General features: G+C 38.9%; 1 protein-coding gene across 1 annotated transcript in view; it reads right to left on the bottom strand.

Annotated features, from left to right (window-relative positions):
- The window catches only part of CHRM1 (cholinergic receptor muscarinic 1), a 98,214-nt gene that overhangs the window by 33,958 nt on the left and 49,491 nt on the right, over positions 1 to 14,765 (bottom strand). The window contains exon 3 of the mRNA XM_044075787.1: positions 1,726 to 3,421. Coding sequence (XP_043931722.1) covers positions 1,747 to 3,351 — 1,605 coding nt within the window. The 5' untranslated portion in view covers positions 3,352 to 3,421 and the 3' untranslated portion in view covers positions 1,726 to 1,746. The remainder of the gene's footprint in view (positions 1 to 1,725; positions 3,422 to 14,765) is intronic.

Below are 14,765 nucleotides of genomic sequence, written 5' to 3'. Positions count from 1 at the left end.
TGTATTTCTTAGGATAGCTTGCAGGTTTGGTCTTACTTAAAGTGGATCAAAAAACAAAAAGACACTTAAACATTACAGCAGTGAAGACATCAATTCATTGAGTGCATTTGTTTACAAGAATATTAACTTCTTCAGAATAAAAACATCCCCCACTGAACCTTGCTAAATTTTTACTAAAGTCTCTAGCCACAATTAAATAGTTAATGCACTTGTTTGTCAGAACCTCATTTTTTTTTCTTCTTAATAATGATCCAGCATTTCCTCCTGCCTTTTTCTAATAACACTTCATTGAATAGGTGTCACCTCCCAACATGGTTTCTCCTCTGGTTCAAAAAACATTTGTTAACACTGGGTCATAGTCATTTTCTTTAAATATTTTTCATTTTACTGTGGATCGTTTCATTTTTTTAGGCATTGGTAATGGATATTTATGTTCTCTATAATCAAGTTTCACTTTCTTTCACGGTCACATTATTTTAAAAAAGTTTATAAATTCAATAGGTAGAATGAATAATAAATGTAAATATCTGTATAACAAGCAGAACTAAATGCTTCTTATACTCTCAATGTTTGGGCTGTCCACAAGCTGTTTGTTACACCCTGCAGAATTAAACTTGCAGCTACATGGGACAGCATTAACAGTGATGCCTGATATGGTTGTAAAATACTGTTGTATCACTTTTTTTTTAAACAAGACAACACATTTAGTTTCTCCTGTCTGTTAAAATATAAACTTTCATCTACAAGGAAGTAAAGCTGAAGCCAGAAACTTTCAGTCTGAATAACAGTTAAATCATTTTGCGTGACACATTATAGATTTCATGCCATCATTCTAATCTCATTAAGGCAATACAACATTTGTTCTTGGGTTTTTATAAAATAACTCAAGTTACCCCTTTTCCAGGAATTATACCCAGACTTGAAAAGTACCAAATGAAGTGAATCATTCCTACTCACCTCAGGTGTGTCTATTGACCTTATTCCTTAATACTGATATTGCAGCCTCAATCTTGTCCAGCAGCACTATTTACTTTCTTATGTGGAGGTCTGTAATGTATATGCTGTTTACTCATCAGGTACTAAATACTGGGGTACAGCCCTTTCTCTTACCCTTTTCTGTACGAGCATTTTCTATAACTATTACCCCCTTTCTGCTTTTCTTTAGTATTATCCTACCAGCCCAGAAAAAATGGTGATGGCACAGTACCTCTGCCTCAGTTTAATCCAAATCTTGACCATTTTGCTGTAACTCCGTTTCACTTTCCTTTTCTGGACCAAGTGACATTTGGTGCCCTTGCTTTTTATTTACAACTTTTTTTCCTTTTGCTAAATAACCATTCATGTCTGAATGGCACACTTTATATCTTTTGACTCTGAAGATGATCTTTGAATGGATGAATAAGAGTATGTGTTCAACAGCCTTTTACATCTTCATGGTTCTGGATTTCCCTTTAGTCTGCAAAGACAGGACTCATTAAAAGTACATGCCTTTGTTCAGTAGAAATTATAAAACAGTACACACTTTGGCGTTCTCTTTTTCTTCCCTTTTCTGTAACAAACAAGAACATGACTAAAGGAATCAAAGCTGTCACTGTCATACTTATCTAGACTTAAGATTTATGCTTAAAGTGCTGCTGTATTGTGCAGGTTGCCATTCACAGTGCTGTCAGAATATATCTGCATCTACTGTTTATCTTTCATTATTGTTTATTGTAACTAACTTACCTTTGTTACCTTACCAATGAATTATGACACAATATTTGAAGGTGCCTTTTTCTGGAAGAAAGCCACGTGCTTTGGAGTTTGCTTCCACTTCCGCTTGTCCCAGTGGCACAAAAGCAACATCTTGAAAGTGGTGCGAAATGACTTATTACACAGTGCATAGCACATTGGATTCACAGTACTGTTGACGTAGCACAGCCAGTATCCCAAGTTCCAAAGAGATGCTGGCACACACTCAGCACAAAAAGCAGAGACCAGCACCATGATATTATACGGAGTCCATGTTAGTATAAATGCTAATAGAATTGCACTAAGTGTCTTTGCTGCCTTTTTTTCCCTCACAAGTGATGGGGCTTTCTTTCTTGAACTTGATCTCTTCTTTTTAGGTAGTTGATCCATAACTATACTCTTTCCTTTTGGTGCACCAGTAAGCAGCAAGGTTTTTAATGGAAGGAACTTTCTTGACTCTTTGCAGCAGTCCGTCTTCACTTCAAATTCATCTAACTCCTTACAAATGCTGCTATCCTCTCTGTCAAAAGAATTTCCTGAAATTCTGTTCTTGTTCCTTCCTGAATGATCTTTGTTAAGGGCTCTGCAGTATTGTTGTGCTGTCTCGACATTTGGCTTGGGCACCCTGGAAGTGGTGAGGTGGAATTTTGTGATTATACAACATTTACTTTTTTTCTCAAGTGACTGGGGTTTATCATCATCTTCTGATGCTGAGGAAGCATCTTCATCAGTGTGGTTCCAACTGCCAGTGCTACTTTGTTCCATGTATGGTTTGAAGGCTGCTGAGGACTGAGTTCTTTTACAGGAACAACAAAGGCTTTTCTTATTGACAGTTATCTGCTCAGTGTTATAAACTGCTGGTGTTTCAGAGCTACTGCTACTTTTGAAACTGTCAGAAATCTGGTGGGCTGTTTTTGTTTCAGATCCTTGTAATGCAGCCAGCTCCTTTGCTCGATTCTCAGTCTCTCTGTATATCCTCCAGTACAGAATGATCATTATTGTTACAGGCAAGTAGAAAGCAGCAATAGCTGTTCCAAAAGTGATGATCGGTTCTTTCAGAAACTGAATTTCACATGTACCTGGTGGCACTGTACGCTCACCAACAATGTACTGCCAAAACAAAATGGCTGGTGCCCACAGAATGAATGATATTGCCCATGCCAAGCCGATCATGATTGCTGCTCTCTTTGGTGTCCGTTTTGCTCTGTATGTCAGAGGTCTGGTTATAGAAAAGTAACGGTCAAAACTTATGATCAAAAGGTTCATAACTGAGGCATTGCTTGCCACGTAATCCAGTGCCAACCACAGATCACAAGCCACATTGCCTAAAGCCCATTGTCCCATAATAATGTAAGTTGTAGATAGATTCATGCTTATGACTCCAATTATTAAGTCTGCACAGGCTAGGCTTAGAAGAAAATAATTAGTCACTGTCTTTAAGTCACTGTTCACTTTAAAGGCTGCCATCACAAGAATATTGCCAATGATAGTAATTAGAGACAATATTCCTGTGGCCAAAATAATCAAAACAACCTGCCAGACAGCATGGACATCTAGGGCATCAGAGGTCTGGTTCCCAGATGAATTGCTGTAAACTGTGGACATGTTGGAGAAATTCATGATGATTCAGACAAAGTGATTTGGTCACAATTACCATCCACTTATTCATTGATGACTAGTGGGTTATGGCCTAAACAAAGGAAAAGAAAACAATGTAAATTTATTGTTAAATATTTACAACTGTAAATTAACATATTATTTTGAGTTACATGTAAAACAGAAGAAATTTTCTTTATTTGTTAAGAAACTGAAGTGATTTTAAAATTGTAAGATTACAGTGTCAGTTTTCTAAAATTTAATTCTATTCTATGATTAGAGGAAACATAAACTAATGCATAATGATTAGGCAATAAATGTAATTTGCTTTATAATAATAGCAACCCACTGAATTTCATATTCTACTAGAATTATTTATTTAAAATAGGGACAGATTTAAAATATTGCTAATATAAACTTAGAAACCTGGAGGAGGCAGCCTAAGGACTAGATATAATATCAAAGGGGGTGGGGCTGCTATACCATGGGAAGCAGTGAAAGGCTTATATATGTGTATGATTAAGCTCAAGCCATGCCAGGTAATGTGAGGGAGGTGTGGTTAAGACATTAAGGCAAAAGAGTAATAGACTGTTGGCAACACACCTAGATTCCACCACCCAAAGATCTGTAGGATGGATCCTCTGTCTTCACCCATTCAGCCCATTTGTTCCACTTGGGGCAAGAACCAGGCATCCATTGGTGAGACAAAAGCCCTGCAGCCAATTTGTACTCATCTGTGAAGCCTAATCAGTACATTTGATCCCCCTCATTAGTGACAGTTGGATGGTAGTGAGCAGACCTGCTTTGGATCATAAGGAGCGGTCTAGCCATCCCTCCCACAGGCGTCTTCCTGACGTATAGTTATTGAGTGGTTGGGAGGAAGAAGAGACATGCATGCTCCCCACAGATACTTCTCCCTTTTCCTGGCTCTGGAAAGGAGAGCTTCATGTTGACAGTGCACGCCACCAACCCATCATTAGGTGTCAACAGTGCTACAGACCTAGCAGTTTCCCTTTTCCCGAGGATGAGTAAATTGGCACAGGTCACCTGGGTTGAAGTTTAGGCTTCATCCCATTATGCCATGTGGTTGGAGATAATGTTATCATACTACTGAAAGTACAGAAAGGGTAGCTACAAAATGGTGTGGCGTATGTCAGGTTTAGAGTAAGTGGATCGGCAGATGACCTTAAAAGATGTAGTCATACGAGAACAGAATGCAACAGAAACCCATGATAGGGTCACATGAGTGGGATGAAAGAAAACAGATTTTGACAGTAAAGGCAGAAGATGCAGAAGTGTTGAGTGGAAGACAGGGCTCAGATCAAATATATGGAAAGCTACTTTTGGAAAGTATAAGTGGCTCAAGGTCAGTGGCAGAATATGAAGAAATTGAGCAATTAAAGTAAGCGCAGTGTCACAAAAGAAAATACTGCCAGCCAGGCTTGCAGGAATTTTGTGAATAATTATATGTAATTTGTGAATATTAATATGATTTATATAGAAGTGTAACAGAAGGAGATACTGTCATCACAGCTGTCTAGAATTTTGTAAATGATTACATGTCAGTTGTGAATGTCAACAAGATTCATATGCTTGTGTTACATATGTTTTAGAATTGTATGTTATGTGTATATCAAATTGCTGGTACAGAAGAATGTGTGAAAAGGGTTTGTACAATACTGAGCTTAAAGATGCATCCACAGTATACCCTACTGGAAAAGAACAGAAATGTATATAAACTATTGTAATTGTATAAGTGTATATGTTTTAACAGTGGGAACTGGCACATAGAAGGTTAACTTACAAAGCTTCAGTAAAATAGTTGAAATTAAATTGTTTTATAACTGCGTCATAAAAGTTAGTTTCAAAGCAGCAATGAGGCAGGATGTCTAAAACTAGGGAGCCTTCTGCATTGTTTTGTATTTTATTGTTTTATGTCTTCTAGCAGCTGCAAACACCTGAAGGCTATGTATTTTCACAGGGAGATGCTAAATGCTAGCAGTTTCTAGCAATGGTTGTTGAGCCTGGGAACTGAAGACAGGTGATAAAAAGTGATGTCATGCTGCAAGTATCCCAGCAGTAATATCCAATATTAATTTAACAACTCTCTGAAAGAGGGACTGTGCATTTTGTATTTGTCTTTGACCTGACAACAATATCAGCTAGAAAATCCTTTACCACACATGCCTTGCTGTAAGTAAGTTAACGAGGGTACATTAATTTCTTTTAGATTTGGTAAGGAATATAGTAAAGATTAGTTTACCGGTTTTCTGTATTTATTTGAGACTGTCCTGCAATGTTGTTTTAAATATTTCCTGTGATTTTGAACTCTGAAGTTACTGTGATAATTTATTGAGTATTTTCTTGTTTTTATATTATTTATTATTAAATATATTTAAACCTATCTTTGTGGCTGATATTTGTGAGACATATTTAAGCTCTGAGATTTCTTGCATATTTATTTAGTACCACTGTGCAGGCCACTCCTAACAGCCTTGCTCTTGATCAGACTACCATTTGGATTAATAGTACATTACACAGTAGGATTAGACACCTTTTTTAAGGGCCTTAATTTAGCTGATCAGGGGTTCTAGTGCCAGTGATAAGTACCTTATAGTCTGGGCAGAAAGGGGCATAGCTAGTAAACTTGTGACAGCCTTTTCCAGATGTGTGTGTGTGTGTGTGTGTGTGTGTGTGTGTGTGTGTGTGTGTGTGTGTGTGTGTGTGTGTGTGTGTGTGTGTGTGTGTGTGTGTGTGTGTGCGCGCATGCACGTGTCTGTAAAACAAATCTCCAATAGTGTGTGTGTCAGCTACTTGAGCAGGGACACGAAGCACTGGTTGGACAGAGAGAGTGTTGGAGGACCTGGCTTGGAACACTGGCTAAGGACTCAGCTCTATAGCTGCGCCAGTGGGGAGTCTTACTGGGGATCTGGAGAAAGAGGGAGAAACCAGTTCCAGACTGACTGTGGTCTCTGTGTGCTCTTAAGGGGAAACTGCACTTTACTGTGTGTGTACTTGTCATCCTCCCAGTGTGTATGTCCCCCACTGTTGCCAGTGGTGAGGATTGAGGATTTTTGATTACTGGGCCAGTGCTGGAGTGTCACATATTTATTGGTGGGCAGTGGGGCGATATCCACATGTCATATTAATTGGATTGCAGTGGTGGGATATCCACATATTAGGATTCAGTGGTGTGGATATTCTCAATCAGCCACATAGTGAACATTCAGAGTTTCATATTACAATAGTTTTATTTATTTATTTATTTTGTTAGCTTAGTTAGTCAGGGAGAGAGGGCAAGGATGTCAGCAGAGGAGTATGGCTGGATGTGCCAAGGCAAAGGACTGGTGCATTCCAACCTGACTAAAGCAGAAATGATTGCAGCCTTGGGCACAGCTGCATCATGGACAAGCAATCCAGAGGACAATCAGACTGGCCTTGGAGATGTACAACTCTCAAATAATGGACAGTTCAACCTTTCCATAGAGGACTTAAAATCCATCTGGAGTTAAAGAGACTTGAACTGGAGGCCAAACATTTGGAAATAGAAGCAGCAGAGAGACTGAGAAGTGTGGTGGCTGAGGAAAATGAGAAACTGAGAAATGAGAAACTGCGACATCTGGAAGCTGAGGAGAATGGGAGGCAGAGGCAACATGAGAAGGAGATGCTGACTCTTCGCCAGGGTCATGGAGATAATGGGGAAGGGAATAACCGAACCCCAGAAGTAACAAAGGTCAGTAAATTTCTTCCACAATTTACAGAGGGGAACAATTTTGATAGCTTCATAAATATGTTTGAAAGGGTATGTAAACAGTATAATGTTGACCAAGGGCTCTGGGTATGGTTCCTGACCCCCTTTCTCCATCTTAAAGCTGTAACTGCTATTTCTAAATTGTCTGATACTGATTACTTAAATTATAATACTGTTAAAAATTGTCTACCGATTGCTTAAATTGTAATACTGTTAAAAATTGTCTTTTAGAGTGTTTTAAGTTAACATCTGAAGCTTATAGAAAAAAGTTTCATGAGCACAGATGTAAGGCAGATGAAAGTGTGTATGAATATATTGCTGAACTAAGCATTTATTTTCATAGGTGGATGTCAGGTCACCACCTTTGAAGGACTGGCAGACCATTTGGTGAGGGGACAAGCCCTTGGCATTTTGCCTGAGGACATGAGAATCTGGTTAGCAGACAGAGAATGTAACACAGCAGATGAGTTGGGGAAAAAGGGAGACCTATACCTAGCAAGCAGGGCATCATTGAACAAGAAAGGGATACTCAGTGCTGGTCATGGGTCTAAGGGAACCCATGGTGTGCAGCCTAGACCACTCCAACAGAGTCCACCAGTAGCCACTAGTCCAAGTACGTATCCAGGGCAAAGGGTTAAATGTTTCAAATGCAATCAGTGGGGCCATGTAGCATATAGATGTCCACAGAGGCAAGGTAGGGAACAAAAGGTGGGACAGACAGTAAGTGTGAATAAAATAAAACTGCAGCCCAAAACTCAAAATAAAAGGATGGTCTTTTATTCCACCAAATTCACACTTTAAGTTGAAACAAACAGACACACAGTTGACTAAGCGCTTTCGCCTAACATTACAGATAAAAAGGCATCTTCAGAGTCTAATGTAATAGTGCAAGGCACTCTGTTTAAAAATGTAGGTGGTAACATAATTATGACATAACTTCCTTGATTGCCAGTGTTAACCTTCTGTTTTCCAGTTAAAATTAGTTAACATTTTTTCACATTACATCATATTTAAAACACAAAATACAAAATGCAAAACAGTCACTACATAGAAACTATTTAGAATCAGCACCTCCATAATTATTTCCTATTATTTCCTATTCCAATTTACAGAGGGGGACAATTTTGGCAGTTTCATACATATGTTTGAAAGAGTATGTAAACAGTATAATGTTGACCAAGGGCAATGGGTACTGTTCCTGACCCCCTTTCTCCATTGTAAAGCTGTAACTGCTATTTCTAAATTGTCTGATACTGATTACTTAAATTATAATACTGTTAAAAATTGTCTACTGATTGCTTAAATTGTAACACTGTTAAAGTTGTCTTTTAGAGTGTTTTTAAGTTAACACCTGAAACTTATAGAAAAAAGTTTTGTGAGCATAGACGCAAGACAGATGAAAGTCTGTGTGAATATGTTGCTGAACTGAGCACTTATTTTCATAGCTGGATGTCAGGTCGCCACTTTTGAAGGGCTGGCAGAGCTCTGGGTGAGGGGACAAGCCCTTAGCACTTTGCCTGAGGACATGAGAATCTGATTAACAGATAGAGAATGTAACACAGCAGATGAGTTGGGGAAAAAGGGAGACCTATACCTAGCAAGCAGGGCATCACTGCACAGGAAAGGGATACCCAGTGCTGCTCATGGGTCTAAGGGAACCCATGGTGTGCAGCCTAGACCACTCCAACAGAGTCCACCAGTAGCAGAGGAAGCCACTAGTCCAGGTACACATCCAGGACAAAGGGTTAAATGTTTCAAATACAACCAGTGGGGCCATGTAGCATATAGATTCCCATGGAGGCAAGGTAGGGAACAAAAGGTGGGAGAGCCAGTAAGTGCGAATAAAATAAAATGCAGCCCAAAGCTCAAAATAAAAGGATGGTCTTTTATTCCACTGAATTCACACTTTAAGTTGAAACAAACAGACACACAGTTGACTAAGCGCTTTCGCTTAGCATTACAGCTAAAAAGGCATCTTCAGAGTCAAATGTAGTAGTGCAAGGCACTCTGTTTAAAAATGTAGGTGGTAACATAATTAAGACATAACTTCCTTGATTGTCAGTGTTAACCTTCTGTTTTCCAGTTAAAATGTAATTTTTTTCACATAACATCATATTTAAAATACAAAATAGAAAATGCAAAACAGACACTACATAGAAACTATTTAGAATCAGCACCTCCATAATTATTTCCTAAAATATTGTTCTATTGGTTATACACAATTCAATTTAGCTAATATAAGAGTATGATAAATAGCACAAGTTATTTGTCATGGTAAGACTGTTTGTGTAAAGCCTATATCTGGTTGGCTCTTCTTTTTAAAATGCTAATAATGGACAGGCTATCATTTATACCTGGTTTTACTTTAGCATTTAATCTCAGCTTCCTTTCTGTTTCTTTTATTAGAAGCTGTAAGTCACTATCACCCCCTCTAGGGTTTCCCCTACTTTATCAATTATAAAAAATATAAACATATTAATGTTGGTGCATTCTCTACTGTGTATATAGAGGGCGCTACTTATTTTACATTTTCTAATGTCTCTAGTATGCTCTAAAATTCGTTCATGTAGGGTTCTCACGGTTTTCCCTCTGTAGAATGCTGGACATGAAATACAGGTTGCAATGCATACCACGTTTCTAGTTTTGCAGTTACATTTTCCAGAACATTGCAAACTTCTGCTGTATGTCACTATCTCTATGTAGGGTCCGTCATTAATATATCTACATGTACTACAAAAAACACATTTACTGATTTTTGACACATAGGTCTCAGTGTGTGGTTCTTTCGCCCTTTCTAATATTTCCTTAATATTTCTTCCCCTACTAAATACCACCCTGGGAGATGATCCCAACTTTTCTTTTAATGCTTGATCAAAGACAGTATTCCACACATAGTTTACTGTCTGTGCTAACTTGTGGGCATCTTGATGGTAAGTAATAACCATGACATCATTTTTAGGTACCCCACAATCTTTAGCTGTTTCACTGTTTATTTCTCCCTTCAAAATAGGGAGAAACCTGGAATTTCTGTTTCTCATAACTTCTCTCTTAACTGATAATAGTAACTAGAGTGAATAACCTCTTTCACTGAACATTCCTACATGTATATGCATTTCTTCTTTAAACTTGTCTTCAATGCTTACTAATCTGGACAGTCTGGCCATTTGGCCTTTAACTGCACTTCTTTTTGATGGAAAGGGTGGCAGCTGTTGTAATGCAGGAACATATTGGCATATGTCTCCTTTCTGTAAATAGTGGAGGATAGTGCCCCAGTGTTTGGATCTTTAGTTAACTTTATATCCAAATAATCAAATTCTTTGTCATGCACCTTGTATGTAAACTTTAAAAAGTTTGTTGATCCATTGAGAAAATCCATGAATATCTTCACATCTTCCTGCCTACCTTTCCAAACAATTAGGATGTCATCCAAAAATCTATAGTAAGCTGGAATGTTGTTCATGAAAGGTGAGGGGAAGACTTCTTTTTCTTCCCAATCTGCCAATACTAAGTTGGCAAATACTGGGGCACATTTTGCTCCCATTGCTACCCCCGATTTTTGTCTAAAGTATTCACCATCAAAGTATATAAAATTGTTGACCAACACTGTTTCTAACATGTCTATTAACACATTCACTTTGGTGTGCTCCAGTTTACCACTATGCACTAGATTATGCTCATAGAATTCCAAACCTACATCATGTGGTATCACTGAGAAGAGGTTTATAACATCTACAGTTACAAAAATGTATTCTTGATGCATTTCAAGAGTCCTCAATTGTTCTAGACAGTGCCAAGAATCTCTAAGAATGTGTGCAAAAGTCTGCAATACAAGTTTGGAATGGTGGTCAATAAATGCTGCCAATGGCTCTGTCTTTGATCCTTGGGCCACAACTATTGGCCTAAATGGAGGATCAGTATGTTTTTTGTGTATTTTAGGTATTCCGAAAATTCCAGGAATAATAGGAAATTCCACCTTAAGATACTCGTATTCACCAGAATTCAAAGATTCTTGATTCAAAGCATAGAGCAGCGTTCAAAGATCCTTGATTCAAAGCATAGAGCAGCGTTCAAAGATCCTTGATTCAAATCATAGAGCAGCATTAAATCAATCTTGAGGTAAGCTCTATTTACCTCATTGATAGAAACTGTTTCGTAAGTTGTCTCATTATTTAACATTTCAGAAATCTTGCATGCATAATCAAATTGCTTCATAATGATCACCCCGCCACCTTTATCAGGCTTCATAACCCTGTATTCTCTCTTGTTGGAAAGTTCTGACAAACACATTCTTTCTTGTCTAGTTAAATTGTCTATTGCTCTTTTGCTATTTCTTATCATTTGTCTAAATTCATTTTCAATTAGGTGTTCAAATGTGGCAACTAGTAGGGTACTTGGGGGTATAAAAATGCTCATACGCCGTAAAGACGCAACAGTGTTAACTGGATTATCAGTTCTACCATTGGAAAAAAGTTTCAGATTTAGTTGCCTTGTGAAGTTTTAAATTATTGAGCATCTTTGCTATAACAATTTTAAACTGGGGTACAAAGGTAAAACCTTTGTTAAGTACAGCCACATGTGCTTGATTCAAACAGAAATCACTCAGATTACAAATTGTATTATTAATGTGACTTAAATGTGTCCTTCTGTTTGTTGTCATACCATTTGTTTCATTAACAGTGACTGCATTCTCATTACTGAGCAACTCATCACAATTCAAACCAACATACATGTTAATGTCCAAATCACAGCTTGTGTCAACAAATTCATTGTTTGTATCTGAATAGTCATTAACAAAATCACAGTTCACATTTATGTTTATCCCCCCCCTTCCTCTCCAATCCTTCCCTCTGTTCGCTTGTCCCCTGTATTGTCCTTGATGGGGACTCCCCATAATCCCTGCTGCTGCCTTTGATTCATAAGGTGTTCTGACCTCCTTGGGGGGGTCCTGCTGGTCTAAAAATATTCCCCACCTTCATTAACAACACCTATGTCTCTGCCAGCAGTATTTTCATGAGTATACATAATTCCCCCTTCATTATTGCATTCAAAGTCATTCCTGTTGATAGGGAGGGGGGGGGTCAGGATAAACATTTTTATCTGCATAGTCTTTAATGTCTCTGCTTAATTTCTTCTGTTTTCTTTTAATGTTATCAAGTGTAAATTTCTCAATATCCACAAAAATGTTATTGTATTGTGCAGTCATTTCTTGAAATAGCAAGTCACTAGTGATGCTATCATTAAGTCTTTTAATGTCTTTTTCAAGGTTCTGTAACTTTCTATTGTTGTCTCGCTTAATTATATGTATAATTTCCAACCCTGTCTTTTCAAACAGTTCAATAAGGACTGAATGCATTATAGAAGTTTTCTCTGTACCTACCGGGAATCTCCACAAGCACAGTCCCTTAGGTACCTGCTTTAATGAAATTGATTGTGTTAAAAATTTGTTGTCGAACTGCAGGGATTTATTTCTCCTGCTTAAATGTTCAAGAGATGCCATCTGCATCTTGAGACCCCATTTCCACTCGTTGGTTCAGTTGTTGCTCATTCGCACATAAGGATGGTGCCTGGAATAATCCATTTAATGCATTCACTGGTAGGGATGCTGCATTAACATCCATTGCTCCTGAATTGATAAAACCGGGTGGTGGAGTGTGCAATGTCAAAGAAATTTCTTGTGTACCTGCTAGTTGTGTGTTCTCATCACAACAGTGATTAGTACCTCTCATATTTGCTATTAACTCTCTGACCACCACAGTTAATTTGTCGATCAGCAACTCAAATATGATGCTACTGTATGTAGTGTCTGTTTTGTATTTTGTATTTTAAATATGATATGTGAAAAAATTTTAACTAATTTTAACTGGAAAACAGAAGGTTAACACTGGCAATCAAGGAAGTTATGTCATAATTATGTTACCACCTACATTTTTAAACAGGGTGCCTTGTACTACAACGTTTGACTCTGAAGATGCCTTTTCAACTGTAATGCTAGGCGAAAGCGCTTAGTCAATTGTCTCTGTTTGTTTCAACTTAATGTGTGATTTCAATGGAATAAAAGACCATCCTTTCATTTTGAGCTTTGGGCTGCAGTTTTATTTTATTTGTGTTTAAGGAAGGAGAGTGGAGTTTGGTTCGCAGTAAGTGGGAATGACAGAATGCCAGCAGTGAATTGTCTGAAGACAAGGGTACCAAACTACCACAAGAGGTTATATCCTATCTTAGTAAATGGGAAAGAGGCCACTGCTAAGAGAAACACAGCCTCTGACCTAACCATTGTGAAGCCTGCAAAGGTTAAAAAGGAGCACTACTTGCTTGGGTAGTCAACTCCAGTCAGAGCTTTAGGAGGGACCCCATTCCAAATACCTTTGGCTGGGGTTCACCTTGACTGGGAGGGTGTAAAAGAAGCAAGCAAGTAGCTGTGTTTGAGGATATCCCTGCAGATGTCCTGATAGGGAATGAGTTTGATAACACAGTAGCTTGTGTGCATGCAGTTACATGCAGTCACGCTTGGAGACAAGCACATGGGTCTAGTAGCCTGGAGGAGACCCAGACAGACCGCATACTTGCAGCCAGGACTGGTGAGGTGGTTACTTCAGGGAGAGAGCTGCCCTGTAGCAGTGAGACTGAAGGTAAACCACATCTGCTTGCGGGTACTGATGTTCCCTTGGACAGAGTGACTGTAAGGTCAGAGGTGAGTAGTAGTACCGAGGCTGACAGTGAGGCACTGCTGTCAGAGGATACCAGACTTCCTGTGGAAGGGGAGCTGGGAAGGGATACAAAGAGAGAGTTGAGACAGACTCATCTTTCAGACCCTACATTACAAGGCCTGAGGGAGGTAGCCAGTGATGCACCTGATTGTCAAGGAAAAGGGGAATCTGTATACTGAGACAAAGAGTTACTGTGTAGAGAGTGGACCCCTGAGGGAAGGCAAGAGGGTGAGAGAATACAGCAGTTAGTTGTGGCCACAGCCTACCATCTGGCACTTCAAGCCATAGCCCATGACATTCCCTTTGCAGGTCACATGGGCATAAAGTGTACAAAGAGACATATTATGCAGAACTTTTATTAGCCTGAGCTTTACAGAGATGTAAGAGGTTACTGCAGAACCTGTGAGCAGTGCCAAAAAGTAGGCAAGGCAGGAGACAAGGTGAAAGCTATTTTGATGCGTTTACCTGTGATTGAGGAGCCATTTCAGAGGGTAGCTATGGATATTGTGGGGCCTCTGAGTACCCCCAGTTACACAGGGAAAAAGTATATCCTAGTGGTACCACTGTGCAGGTCATTCCTAATAGCCTTGCTCTTGGTCAGACTACCATTTGGATTAATAGTAGCATTACACAGTAGGACTGGACTCCTTTTGTTAAGTGCCTTAAAGAAGATGATCAGGGGTTCTGATGGCAGTGATAACTACCATATAGTCTGTGTGTAAAACAAATCTCCAAGACTGTGTGTGTCAGCTACTTGGGCAGGGACATGAAGCACTGGTTGGAGAGAGAGAGTGTTGAAGGACTTGGCTTGGAATCCTGGCTAAGGACTTAGCTCTACAGCTGTGCCAGTGGGAAGTCTTATTGGGGAACTGGAGAAAGAGGGAGAAACCAGCCCCAGACTGACTTTGGTCTCTGTGTGCTTTTAAGGGAAATTGCACTTTACTGTGTGGGTGTACTTGTCATCCTCCCTGTGTGTACGT

This window comes from Protopterus annectens, chromosome 6.part1 (assembly GCF_019279795.1).
Source record: "Protopterus annectens isolate FY-2018-M chromosome 6.part1, PAN1.0, whole genome shotgun sequence".
NCBI classification, from domain to species: domain Eukaryota; kingdom Metazoa; phylum Chordata; order Ceratodontiformes; family Protopteridae; genus Protopterus; species Protopterus annectens.
Note: the sequence above shows the minus strand (reverse complement) of the source record. Positions and strands in the feature narration are given on the sequence as shown.